The following is a 14928-nucleotide window of genomic DNA, read 5'->3' on the forward strand; positions in this document are numbered from 1 at the left end:
TTTAAGTTAATTCACACTTTAATCTGTCCCATACTAAACGAAATTGTCCTAGAAAATTCTTGTATCTTTGAAATGGTTTCACATTGTGCGCGTACTTAAGAAATTATTACTTTAAAACAATAGCAATTCACTGAACAAGCGTCGTAAAATAAACTAAAATAAATAAATATCAATTCATACTTCCTACAGAGTCCGGTAGAAATAATAAAATTTTAATTAATTATAGTGCAAATGTACTTTTGCGTAATCTAAAGCACGCGTTTCATCTGAAATAATGAAAGTGACATACAAATTTAATCTGAAAAAAATTTGTACTTAGTAATCACAGCCAAATAATGTCGCTCTTACAAGTCAGATTTAAATTGTGGTTCATAAATCCAAAATAATTTCTCTTTTTGGGATGAGCTCATCTGTCGTGCCCTGAACACCTGCCTCGCGTGGGGATAAAAGAATAGATGGGCCCATGTTCTTCAGCTAGCGCATGGCCACGGGCACCAGCAGTTTGCGTCTGGCCTATTGTTGTTGACACGTCATGGCAACTTATTTGTGGGAAATGAAGCGATCAGTTAAATATGGTGTGCGTTGGGTTGAGAGAGGGGAAAAGGGGGACCGGTATTTAAGTATCCAGTGAAATAAAGCAATTCAATGTTAAGGAGAAGGGCGATCGTGCGTGGCGAGATGAGGCGCCACCATGTTATACTTGATGCTCTACAATAAAATGGAAAAAAGCAATGGAGATGAGAAAAAAAGAAGCACGCAAGAAACTTCGGATGTGGTGAATCAAAAAGTTTGATGATGTTAGTTAAAAAAAAGAAGGCAGTATGCAACCCGATCCAAAAATAAATTTACAAAAAAGTTTCGTAATCTACAAAAGAAATGTGTGTATATAAAATAAAACATACAGGGTTCTAGTTGCCCGAAGCAACTAAATTCGGAGATTAAAGGCCGGTTTTCTCTACGACCACCTGGTGAATAGACCGCCATCATTCCAGAATCCGCGGGGAGTTCGTTATTAGTAGCTTTATCTATTATGAGCTACAGTATCTATAGAATGGTATTCACTACTGCCAATAAGAAATTGTCTTGAAACTTGTCTGTTCCTTAGATCCAGATCCACCCAAGTTCATTACAGTGACTTTAAACGAAAGGAAAATGTAAAATCTAGAAACACAAAATAGTGATTACAATTGTATCAAAGCCTCAATTTTAATTGAGACTTTCTCCTGCGACGTGTTGTGTGACTGCTTATGAAGCATCCTTGAGTAAAGCCACACTTAAAATTAACCAAAACAAATTAAATCTAAGTACTACAAAATTAGAATGTATCAGATAATCCATATGACATTACTATTAACAAACGCGTTTGAGCCTCAAATGTTAATTATCGAAATTACATAACAATATTTCTATTATTAATTGACATATGTGGTATAGGCTGTTGGACACATTCTAATACATGTATTACCGGTATAAAAATAATACAGCGTGGAATAACACAAAGTTAATTAAAGTGATGTATTTCAAATACCATATGAATCTGTCAAAGGTTTGAGAACTTATAAGTAAAACCTTGTTTATACTCTACTGTGAAGTGTCTCTGAAATAAAGTAAGGTCATTGAATCTTATACATGAAAATAGAAGTTGTGTTATAAGCTTTCGTGTCGTATATCAAGTTTTATCAAATTCTGTAAAATGATTTAATAAAAGTGAAAGCTTATTTACGCCCTTAAGTAAAGTGGAATTCTAAATGCGTTAAATACGCTAAAATGAAAATGGTTTGACGAATGCATGATGAAAATAATAGATTTAAGTTTCTTATTATTTTCTTAAGGACATTGATCCAGAGACTTCCTAGATAGAAATCAAATAACTGCCAGGTTTAACAGACTGCCTCACCTCCACTATTAAACCAAACATTGTGACGGAGTGATCAGCACCTCCATTTCGTATTCAGAAGGACATGGTTCGATTTTCGAGTCATGTGCCAACTATGCTGACTCATGTTTCCATAGTTTTCTTTCGTCTCTCCAGACCAATACTATTCATGTAGGTAGTAGCACATTTTCTTTTCAATCTTTCACTAAAGTGAGACTTCGTCTTTGCGAAACTTCAGCTGCTAACGGGCTCATTGTCTATCTCCCAGATGGCACATGAGTGAATAAGGAGCAACGGTTGAGTGGTAATTGGTAGTAAAAATCCAGAAGATTCCGAGAAAAACCTGTTCGACTGCTACTTTGTCCTCTACAAATCCCACATAAACTACCCTGGGAGTGAACCCGTTGAAAGTTAACGACCAGTTGCTTCTCACATGGCATGGCCCAAAACTGTACCTTAAAAGACAACAGCCAGGTTCTCGATTTGATTTTCCAATTTATAATTCATTATTATTTCTTAATTGACGCTGCGTAACCCATGTTTTTGTTAAGCGACTTTAAATAAACCAATAAGAAATTAGTACGTGTTATCGGACCACAGAATGGAAACCTCTGGCTTAGATGTACAGAATCTTGACGTTACTGAGTGGTTTTGTCTTATCAGCAAGCTTAAAAAAAGCATCAATATTACGATTCCCACAAGGTTCAAATTTTCAGTGTGAGAATACAATTTCATGCAACTGATATCACTTCACCGGTCAACAGTCTGAAACAGAGAAATCTTAGTGGAACTTCCTCACACCGCAGCCTACGGCTTCTTCAGCTAACATATAGGAAACTAAATTAAAACGTCCTGTTCTCGTAAGTCTATTACCACCTTAGAAATAACACGTGTTTTAGGTTAAGCGGCTTCCTCATTTCCGCCTGTTTTAAAAGTTATTTCCTGTGTCAAAGTGACCGTGAAACAGCTAAACCCCTTCAAGTCACAAATGCTGTTATTCCATTATTACACTCTCATAAATTACTAGAAAGAAAAAGCATCTGTCTTCTCACGTGTGAATATTTCAAAATGATGTTCAGCGCAACATTCAAGAAGAATGTCAGTTTCATTCTCGCCTTCGTGAAACTTTAAATTTGAAGTAAAATAATTCAATTGGGCCCATGTGACAATGTTTCAGTACCGTACTTTAAGTTAATTTAATTTCTAAAACAAAAATACTTGCATTTACATAATTTTAAGTTCTGGGAGTTTTCTTTCCTAGAGCCATTACATTCATCTCTTTTCAACATGCAGAGGAAAAATATTACGCTCAAATTATGGACAAAATCTGAAGTCACTACTACATACATTATCTTAAAGCTTGTTATATCATTTGAGGTACGGGCGCCACAGGTAGAGAACACTCGTACAGGCCTAATATTCAGTACAAGAAGGGAAGGAAGCATTTTTACCTGCAATCATTTGATGCTCTAGTTATAATGCCTTGTAATGTCTCTACCGTAATCAGGACGGCTGTGGGCGTGTACTTTGTGGTAACGTCACACAGTGTCGGATCGTCATTACTAGGTGCCAGACACCTACTTACGTGGTGAACCTACAGGAAGAGGGTAAAGATATGTTTCTTTGGACTTAAACTAATCATCAGAAGCTGACACAAGAACAGGATTTAATAATATATTACATTGTGTTTACTTTCCGCTTTATTTTTAAGTGTGTTCGTTTTCTTTGTCGGGCTAAAACAAAAACACGTTACAGCAAAGAAAAACACAAAAACTCCATTAGGCACTAGTAAGCAAGTTGTTTTACAAGTAAGCGTGAGAAAACATTAGTAACATATATTTCGCCGCTAGAACACAGCAAGAAAAAGACGCTAATCCATCGATAATGTGGCAAAACACAAATCCCGGTATTTGGGGAAAACAGCACCAGATAAAATAAAATAAAAAGTGCATTTATGAGAATGTTAATAAGTGATTTAATTTGTGGAATGTTTGCTGTCATTCAGTTAATATTTTTTTGTTCCTTCTATCTCAAAGCATAAGGATTAAAATATTTAAAACATCAGAAAATATAACTCTACCCGCTGTTTTATGCGGATGAAAACTTGGGCTCTTACCTTAAGAAATGATCACAGGTTCAGTGTCTGTGAACAGAGTTCTGAGGAGAATATTTAAACTTCGGATACAGGAAGCGACAGGATGACTATTGACACAGTCTGGAAACTTTCCGATCGCACCTCGTATTCTTCGCCAAATATCATTTAGGGCTGTCAAGTCTAGAAACGTGAGATTGGCGGGGGACATAGCATACATACGTGAGCTGAGAAATTTATAAACATTCTCCGTCTAGAGATCTGAAGGGAAGAAATATCTTGTGATATGAAGCTATAGATATGACGATAATATTGAAATCTATCTTAGAGGAGTGTGAACTCGGTCTAACTGGCTCAGGATAGGTTCCAGTGGCTAGATTTTGTGAACATAATAATAAACTTTTGGGTTCCACAATAGGTGGGGAATTTCAGTAAAAGGATATTTATCTGTGTCCTTACATTAAAAGCATCTCTCCGCTTTTGCGTGCATTCTTTTCATCCTGCTTGGGTGTTTGTATTAGGAAAATCTTCGTTCAGAAGCGTTTTATCTTCACGTCGTTCTCAGAATTTCGTAGTTTAATTTATCATCTATAACGTGTCTGTCATCACTGACGTTTAATACTTAATAAGTGTCTGGAAAAGCGACTTTGTCATTGTTCTGTCGGAATGAATATCGAACAAGCAAGCAAAGTTCCATACAAATTTCCACGTGAAATACTTTGGCCATAAACCTGTGTTCATCGCTCCAAAATATTTTAGAATTGGCTACTTCGTTGTGGGTCACCCTGCGCGGCAACTTCTCCAGGAGGCTTAGTTCCGCTAGAAGCACGGAATGGCTATCATGTCTTCATTAGGGAAGAAGACCGACCATAGCACTGGCGGTGTGGCCGTCACGAACATGCGCGCCATCTACCAACCGCGCCTGACAGCTCTCTTAATTGGATTTTACCTGTGTTTAACTACATTGTTTTATATTGTTTTACTTACACTAGATGATCGAGTTGATAATAATGTGAACTGTAAATGATTAGGCCTAAGGATTAACTAATCATAAATTCAATCAAATTTGTTTGTTTTCTCTTAACTCCCTTACTGTTATTTCTCCATTAATACCAAATTGACAGTCAGTAGTTCTTTGTTGTTTAGAATGAAGTTACTTTCAGCAGAGTAAAACTTTAAATACCATAAACGCACACAATCGGCATCACACGTGTATGTTATATAAATTAAAGTTAAGCATTGCATAATTCAATTCTTTATTTTTAGTGTGCTGTATAATAATAATAATAATAATAATAATAACAGTAATGTAAATAATAATCGTCAAAAATTGCATACTTCTAATCGATAATCCAGTCACAACAGAGAAAGAAGTAAAAGCCTATGGATATAAACATTTTTCTTTTTAAAGTCAGAAGCAACTGAACACTCGAAAACAGCGACCTAGAATTTACTCATAATCACTCACATGCAAAGTTCTTGCAATATTTATAGTTTGTTACGTGGTTAAGAAATTGTCTTGATTTTTGAGATCCAAGGTTCAGTTATTATCGTGTTCACAACAACTTCTTATTCGACCGTACTCTGAGAGACGAAGTTGAATCTAATATAAAATTCTACATCCTGTTTCCCAGAGTTTATGAGATTGTCTTCCCATATACGCTTTAGTCTCTAAGTGATCAATTATCTTGACATTTTTAACATATTTCACTTATTCCTTTATCCCCTGTGCGTGCTACATGCCTCACCTGTCTCATTATCCTTGATTTGATCACACATATAATATTAAGCAAACATTTACACATAGAATAAACTCTCTTTTTTTCTTTCTATTTTTCAATTCCCGTTTCGTACTTTATGATAATTTTTTACGCTCTGCGTTGGAAGCAACAGCTCCATGGGTTTTGCTCAAGAAGTGTATGTCCAACTATAACAAAATGAATCGTAGGTTTGTGCTTGAAGCACACACAGGTAATCCGCGGCTTATCAAACAACAATCTGGTCTTGGCGGAGGAAGACATTACAATTGTGTACAGAAAATCACACCCAGTCAGCGAGCCAGCTTTACAGAAAGCGCCAAGATACATTAATCAAAAAGGGCAGTCGAAAAGCCACCACGAAGCAGATACATAAACCGTTGAATTACATTATACAGAACGTGCGAGAAACAATATTGGGAAGCAGACACCCTCCCACCGAACGGCATTGTTGGGGCAACAATGGGGAGGGAACCAAAATTATTACTGGAGGTGATGACTTGCCATATTTCATGTTGAGCTTTATGCTGTCTTTCAAGCTGTAGGGTGTGCCGTAACATGATTCTCAGACAAATACAACTCAGATTAGTCTTAAAATCACAGGTCTTATTCTTGAGAGGGACTGCCACTCCAAATTCGTGTACCTCCTCTGTAAAATTCTCTTGTAAATTACGACTAGATTTTCTTAAACTAGCAAGTCGCTAGGATAACGTTGTTACAGTCATGTAATGTATGTTTCGTAGTATGTTGTCTTACGCGTGCACAAGGACACAAGACGAAGCTTTCTTAATGCGACTCTCTGCAATGGATAGATAGTGTTAAACAGGAGTTTTGAGATTTAATGTGCACAATGTGGACTGGATTCAACTGGGTCAGGTTAGAATTCAATATAGGGCTTTCATGAAAACGGTAATGAACCTCCTTTAAAGAATAGAAGAACAATTTTGAATTAAAGTTTAGAGACACGTTATTCTCATAGCCAAGTTTTTGTTCCCTTCTTCCTAAGATGGCAACAACTCTGCCATGTACTTTATAGACACTGCAAAAGTGAATCCTTGAGTACTCGTCACTAACAGTAGCGAATAGAGCAGAGTAGTTATGAAAAGCTGATAGTTAATCAGTTATTGATGCAATTGTTTTAGAGCAAAGAGTGTTATTTGTATCATTCTTAATTGCTAATTTGATATTTTCTATTATTCTCGCAGAATATTTGTTTCATGTATTTAATATTGTTTTTCCTAGTGACTCCCGTTCGGTTAGTATCACTGATGAGAAATGAGCAGGTAATTTTGTAAATTTTGGTACTGTCAAGTTATGGCGTCTTCTGTATATAGAAGTTCATTCAGCTGATGTTGTAGTGACACGCATGGTTCTTGCTGCTTAGTGGTCATTGAGTCATTGTACAACAAAATTCTGTTTTACGGCCTCAGTTGTTTAAATAGTTTGTGTAAAAATTCCTTCCTGTTTCGTTGTACAAGTTCTTTTCAGTTCCGTTATAAAAATTTTGGAGGTTGCCACAACTGTGTTTATGTGAAAGATTAACATCTGTGGGCCAAAACAACAACAAAAAGTAAAGTTAGATTAATTGAACCCACTTGCATGACAATAAATTTAACTATGGTAAATAGAGTGATGCCAGAATTAGTCCTTAAAACATTTTAATAGCACAGTTCTGTTTATACAAATTATGATACTCTAAATCCAGTCAGACTGAAATAAGTTTTTATTTTTCTAAAATATGCACTGTCGCTAATAAAATATACAGTATTTATGCATATTTAAAGCCAAAAATGGCATTACTCCCTTTACTGTAATGTAAACGTTGTCATAATTCGGTAGGAGCTAAATTGATTTAAGTTCACCGCACTGTTTAAGCAATACGTAATGTCCTCTAAGGTGAATGAATGCTTATTTATTCTTCGCCTAATTTATTTAAGATGTTAATAAGTATAAAATTATCATCAACGCGCCGAAATTTGCTGAGTTGACTGTTACGCGTGTGATATTATCAAAACGAAGAATATTTTGTTTAAAAAAATATTTAATTTTTCTGAAAAATTGTTAATTGCGGTACGAATTATGTTTAAGTGTACAATGTTAGTCTAAAACGTATACTAGAAACACGTAGTTTTCGAACTTAGTGACTTTTTTCCGTTCTGCGACTGCATTATGAAGGTTTAGTGAACCTAACGTTCACATTCTAATAAATATTACTATTTCATAGTTTGAGAATTCACAAAATGCTTCTAACGTGGAACAAAAGTATTTTACATAGAATTTTTATTGTTTCAATGCCATTAATTTTGTCTTGTTATATACAAACCCCGTGTCTTAAGGCTTTCCAATTTTGAAAGAAACTAAAGTGAAGCTACAACTTGGAAGACCTAATCGTAGATGGAAGAACAACACTAAAATTGTTATTAAGTAAACTGGATTGGAGAGTGTTGACTGGATTCATATGATTTATTGCTGAGACTGGTAGTGGTCTCTTGTGGACACGATCATGAACATTCGAGTTCTATAAAAGACGGGCAATTTCTTGACTAGAGGAGCGACTCTCAGCCTCTGTAAAGGATTCTAGTCTGTGCAGTAAGTTAGCTGGTTTGTATTGCACAGGCTTCATATATGGTGTTCCATAGCTCATAAAATAAATAGCGTTTATACATTGTCATATACGAGATAGTTGACTACACTTTCTTCAGTGTGTTTAATATATTCCCAATCCATTTTTGTTTTAAAAATAGAAATTAGGAAAGAAGTTATACTACATCAAGTCAACGGTTAAGAATTTTAAAGAAATGCTAGGAAAAAAAAAGTGAGATCTCTGGGACATTAATTCTTAGAAGAACCACCGAAACAGATATAAGATTCAGTTATATTCTTATCCTTAGGAATTCTCAACTAATCCTAGAAAGCCTAAGTTACAGGAGTCACTTATATTTTTAACGGGTAAGGAACTAAATTATTAAAACGTAGTGACTGACAACCCTATGCACTGCTATTTAGGCCATGTTTTTTTAGGGAATTTTGATTAAATTTAGTCTATATGATTGTACTAATTACTTTATTACTTAAGGCTTAAAAGCATTATGTAAGATAAATTCACCCCTTTATTTCAAAACATATGACAATAGGATCTTACGTGGCCCTAAGTCTTGTGTGAAAAACAAAGCAATATTTGGATTAACAATAATCCATCTTTTCTAAGGCGTTGGCAAATTTTAAATGACAATAATTAAATTTCAAATAAACTTGTCCCTTACACACCCAATACTTTATTTACGTTGTTGTAATCATCTCCTTCAGTATTTTTTCTTTCCAGAACTCACCTCGCCCGACTGTGGTTAATGACTCAATTACAGGACGACACACGCATATTTAATCTTGACGCTTGAAGCTTTAAGCCGACGATCTTTTGTTACGTGTTACTTAGAAACTGCATTCATTTGTTCTCCCTCTGCCGTACGGACGAGGCGTGAGGTTGCCACATGAACAGGGGATAAACACGGCAGATGTTTCATCCCACCCACAAACCTAATGTCTTGTTTTCAAAGAATTAGCTCAACTGCAGCAGTTGCTTTATGCTGCCTCGTTTTTATACACAGAATGTGTAAGATAAAACATTCTATACCGAGTAATATTTAAGGCATTGCATAAGCCACGTGCTAAAGCAAGTCTCCGGCTTAACCTGCAAATGCCATCTGGCAAATGTGAAAATAAATCTGATAGGTTATGAACCAGTAAAAGAGGAGAAAGGTGTTAAATAAATGTAGGCTAAGCTGCACAAATAGGTTATCGTTACTACAGTATCTGAAGTTTTATACCCAAATTTCTTTAAGAAGTAAAATTCTCTTGAGAAGCTAAACGTTGATTTTCTCCTCAAGGAAAGCCCGTTCTTTTATGGAGCCGAAAGTTTTCGTGGAAGCCGGAGGCTGAGTACAGTAACGGGGAAGTCAATTCAGTTCTTATAAAAGAATCAATGTTTCTATATAATCCTTTACAATGTTCCCATCTCGTCTACGTCTGGCTCTCCTAAGTGGCTTCCATCGTCAAGGTTCTCAGACTAAATATTTTTATGCTTTCAAGCCATGAAACTCTTCATTGTCTAATTTTTTCATTGTCTTTTCCGTCTATTTTTGTTTCAAATTTGTCCACAGCTTCCTGTAATGTGAGAGATCACACACAACAACACATAACATATAATTTTGAATATTTTACTTAACAATATAAAATTATGCATTCGGCACATTTACATTACAGGAGGCTCTTCACGTGTCTTCGTGCTTTGTTAAATAACAGTCGTTAAGCCTACTTGATGAATAATTCCATACTAATTAATATATGCTCACTTTGTGAATTTTGGTATTGGGCTGAAGACGTGGTATGACAGTCGGCGCTGTAGCCGGATTTTCTGAACAGTCATTTGCTTTTATCTTTAAAAAGTTATAAATGAATTACAGATGCAAATTGTAAATACTTTACTTAAAAATAGCCAATTATGATTAGACAGTTTGTTTGGTATATGAATTTTGTGTGCGTGTAAACAAGGTATTGTCACCAACGACTTTAAACGTTTCGTAGCTTTTATATACAGTTTAAAGTAATATTATAAAATGTGATTACAGAGAGAAAAGAAATAAAACAAAGAGAAAAAAGGAACGAAGGAAGAAAGGAAAGGAGATGAACAAAAGTAAATAAAGAAATCAAAATAAAGAAAGACAAGAAACAGAAAGAAAGGAAAAGGTAAACTAGGAAAAAAGAGGAAAGAAACAAAGACAGTAAAATACTAAATAAACAAAGATAAGGAAAAACTACTGAAGCCACCACTGAACACGATCGTCAGAAATGACACCACAGAACTTGGTTAGGTTCACGTCTTTTTAACTTTGAATAATGATCTATTTTACTTGCGCAGTCCTCTACAGAGCCAGGGCCCAGTGAGTGAAAGATTTATTAAGGAACTGTACGTAGGTATATTGTTCCCGCAGCGGTTAAACCACCTGCTACAGAACACTGAAATTGTGGATTTCAGACACGCTGCCCAATAAACAGTTTCCTCTAATTTTGACAGCAAGCATTTGAAGTAGTCTTATTTGTTTCTTTTCTCTCTCCATTTATTTCTTGTGTCGCTGTTTTTCAGATTTCTCTCCTTTCCTCCTTCCTTTAAGCAGAAAGTTTGTGCGTGAACGGTGCATGCAGTAATTTTCCAAAATATATCTTATGCTTGCTGAAGACCTTATGTGCAAACTCTTCGTAAGTCTGTCATGTAAAATACAGTTAACATGTTTTAGATCCAGAGTGAAATTTTACAAGCCCAGCCGATGGATTCGCCCGCGAACTTTTACACATCGAACTTTATTGGAAACTTGGGAAGTCCACAGGAATTGAAATTTCCTCAGTTAGAGGCCGGAGTAGTAGCGTTGACATATAAGGTTAAGACAGATCTACGCGTTCATGTTCGAAGGACAGTCGGACAACAAAAGCACGGCTGTGGAATGCCTGAGAGAACTTCTCAGAAGCGGGAGATACATCTTGTTAGTGGCAGACGCTGGAAGCAGCTCCTTCTATGAATGAATGATGGTCAGTAACGGCCAGACATCGCCCCGATTTCTTCTTGTTTATGTCTCGGTGAAGTTGCCAGAACTGTTCATTAGACAGTCTTATACGAGGTAACGCTGGAAATGTGTGCATTTGCCCTTAATTCTGGAAGCTGAGCTGAGACCCCGGTACTATAAGACAATTATACAAAAAATGAAAAATATCCGAATTTTAAAATTTGGTCCAAGTTGTACAAAATCGGTATTAACGAGACACTCATATATCTAGTTCACTTTTATTTTGTAAAAGTTACGGATTTCGACCATATTTTGTGTTTGGGAAAACTGTGCTCAACTTTGTCTTGCGAGTTTCATTTTGGTTCGTGTCGGTCTAAAATAATTCCTACTTCATGCAAGCTTTATAGTGGTGAAATGTGATGATTTCTTTGTAGTACGGACCAACTATTTCAAAATTATTTAGACGAACTCCGTCTTTAAAGTGTTAATTATGAACCATTTTAAATTGTTTTGATTCTCATGTTCTCTGTACTTTAAGCATTATCTGTAATGTATAACATCTTTACTTAAAGTATTCCAGTTTTCTGAAGATACGTATATTCCCAATTACTTTTAACACTGTACTACCAACGTAATAATCTAATATTGATATTTATCGCACAAGCTTAGTATAAACCTTATCTTTAATTTGCTCGTATGAAAAAACGTGTAAAAATTTATGTGTGAAATAAACAATATTCTGCCCCTTTTAATGTGCGACTTGCCAAATCTATAGTCCGTCCAGCGTCATTTTGTTGGCAAGTGTAAATATGAGACCCAACCATCCAGCACCTAGGCTTACAAAAATGTGTTTTATTCCACACTTTCTATTCGTTGCGTTCCCAGTAAACGTGAGATTTTGGACACTCGAAAACTTAGCTTGGAACCATTTTACAAGGAAACCGTCTACCTTGTAATTTAGCTGAGGAAGATGTCAAAGCCAGTAATAAGTGGTTTTGTTCAAGAGGGCCGTCCTTTCTACATGCTTCTTTCCGTCTTCCTCTTACGCGTGTTGTTACTACTTTCTTTTCTTCTTCTTGCCTTGTTTCTTCTACCTGCGGACTGCCAGCTCGATCATTGTTCGGCCGCCAGCAGGAGGGAACCCAAGTCGAATCAGGGAGGGAAACAACAAAACAAAAAACCTCCCCCCCCCCACCATGTCGTGACGTACATTCAACACAATAATTTTTGAACTTTGGAATACTCAATTCTGCCAGCTATGAGTAGAAATTATTAGTGTCTGTTAAAAATGACAATTAAAGCTTAAGAATTTGCGATTCATCGAATAGGTTTGGAGCTTTGATGTTTTGCATTCGATTTTAATAAAGAATTAAACAGCGTCTTTCTTATGAGTAAGTTTATATTTTTGAGTGTCAACTGAAAAAATATGAAGATGAACAAAGAGAACTACACTCAAATTGAGGAATGTTAGGATAATAAATTTTCCTTCAAATACGTAATAACAATATTGTAATGATGAAACCAGAAATTTACATATGAATCTGTAAAATGCAATTTTCGTAACTTTACTTTAAAAATAATTTTAAAAAAACTTTTCTTGATGGTTCCTATTAGATATTGACCTTGGAACTAAATTACAAGATAAAAGTTGCATCCAAACTAAACAATGTTGATTTGAATAGCATATACAGTGTTGCTACGCTCATGTTTTTATCAACCACTCTACCACATTGAAATACGATACGTAATAGTCATTATAATTGTTTCCAGTGGTTTACATGGGGTAAGAGCTAGAAGCTGTCTACTCTTCTTTGAATTGTGGGGAATGTGCAAAGTTTTATCTCCACTCCCCACTCCTATTCATGGTTTGTTAGGTCTGAGAGAATGTCATCAATTATTATTATTTTAGTAACAAATTTTAAATCTTGCAAATAAAATTACTGCTTCATAGTTTATATGTGTATGCGTGTGCAAAAATTACCTTCCTAATAACGTGAGATGTGCCAAACACAGTCATTTCGAATTGCATGTAAAATTCTGTACCACAAGAAGTGATGTTTCTGTCTCGATGTTGTTGCCTGAAAAAGCACCCAGCAGAGGGAAATAATGAAGGTGATGATGCTAAGACTTCTAATTACACTCGGTGCCCATTCCAGCGGTTCTTTGTCCAATTACCATGAATCACAGGTGTGGCTAGATAACTAGTGAAGAGCTGTTCAGTTCGCCATGGTTGGTTTGCTGCACTAAAGAGCGCTCAGCTTCATTACTCTGAACCGCCATCTTACAATCTATAGAACAGAACAGAGAAAAAGTTATTTGGTTCATACTATTCTTTTTAACCCAAGCATCAACCTGTCCACTTAGAGATCATCGTACCCTTCCTAATGAGTTTCACAAAGACAATAATTCAAATTTGTTGCTGAAATAATCGGTCTGCTTTTATTATTTTCCTTGTATCATTTCTTTGATTGATGCTTGAATCTTATTCGTAACACAGATGTTTGTGAGACATATTACATAATATTTTAATTCTGCTCTGTTATTTTATGTAGTGTTTTAAAGCACATTAGTACCAATGAGATTCAATTTTTAAATATTATAAATGTGCTGGTTAATTGCGTTTTTATACGAGTTAATTTTAATAATCGTCAGATAAAACTATCGCTATTATATAGTTGATACATTATTATTTTACATATTTTATATTTCCTACTCGTGGCATCCTTCATCCATTCTTAGGTGTGACACATGTGCAAGGAAGCTACTTGGGCCCACAAAATTACTTTTTATTGCAACAAAATATTTTGGCAGATATTTCAAATTTCTGCATTGTTATTATCAGATAATTAAGACGTAAAACCAGGAAAGGATCACAGCTAAAATTTTACATCCCATTTTCGGTTTTACGATCAAATCAAGTTGGATTAGGCGGACGGGGCTTTGTCCTTTTCGAATGTAAACCAGATATTTCAATGCTGAATTAGCTTGATTTTCAACTGTAAATATTACAGAATTTGTAAGTTGCGAGTCAGTCAAACAAATCCTTATTAGCACAGTCTGTCATTGGGCACAGATGTGTGGAACGTTAAACTTCACAAACATAGAATCAATAACTTAGATCGTTCATGCAGTGAAGAAATGAAGTATTGGTTTAACAGGGCCACCACCCAACTGTATAAGTAAGTGACAAAATGCTAAGTCATCCCAAAAATCGTAGATTGAAGCAGTTATGTGGTTTTTGCTCCGACGTGGTTTTGTTTTATCGAGATGCTATCGCACGCAAGTTATGATAAGCATAACTGTTCTACTGAAGCACTGCCCATAGCAGCATTTCAATCACGAGACCGGCAGATCATTATGCTCAAAGTAAAGGCGTGAATTAGAGTAATCTCCTCAAACTAATCTCTGCCCTCTCTTACACACAATAAAGAATGAAGGGATAAGGAATGCAGACAATAATGAAAATCAGGTTTATAGAACTGAGATTTGAATTTAAATGTTTCCAATTGTTCAGCTTTCAAAACGCGATGATCTTATGTGTGATGGTAACCGAAATTTGTTGCTTGGTCTGATAAATATATCTGGATTTAAGGATGTGATTGGCTGCGCATGTAGGGATGTCAGAATATAGGATTTTAACTCTGAAAC

The 14928-nt window shown here is 35.6% G+C and overlaps 1 protein-coding gene across 2 annotated transcripts in view; it reads left to right on the top strand.

The window, feature by feature from the left end:
* The window catches only part of LOC147875194 (uncharacterized), a 131883-nt gene that overhangs the window by 44603 nt on the left and 72352 nt on the right, over positions 1-14928 (top strand). Inside the window, exon 3 of one of the 2 annotated variants that reach the window (XM_087342888.1) lies at positions 11017-11715. The exons of the other annotated variant lie outside the window; for it this stretch is intronic. Within the exon in view, the coding sequence (XP_087199014.1) occupies positions 11017-11027 (11 nt within the window). The 3' untranslated portion in view covers positions 11028-11715. Of the gene's footprint in view, positions 1-11016; positions 11716-14928 lie in introns of those variants that run through there. 2 annotated transcript variants of the gene reach the window in all.

Source organism: Zootermopsis nevadensis, unplaced genomic scaffold (genome assembly GCF_977971745.1).
Source record: "Zootermopsis nevadensis isolate Lab colony 2312 unplaced genomic scaffold, Znev_1.0 Znev_ptg000001l, whole genome shotgun sequence".
NCBI lineage: Eukaryota > Metazoa > Arthropoda > Insecta > Blattodea > Termopsidae > Zootermopsis > Zootermopsis nevadensis.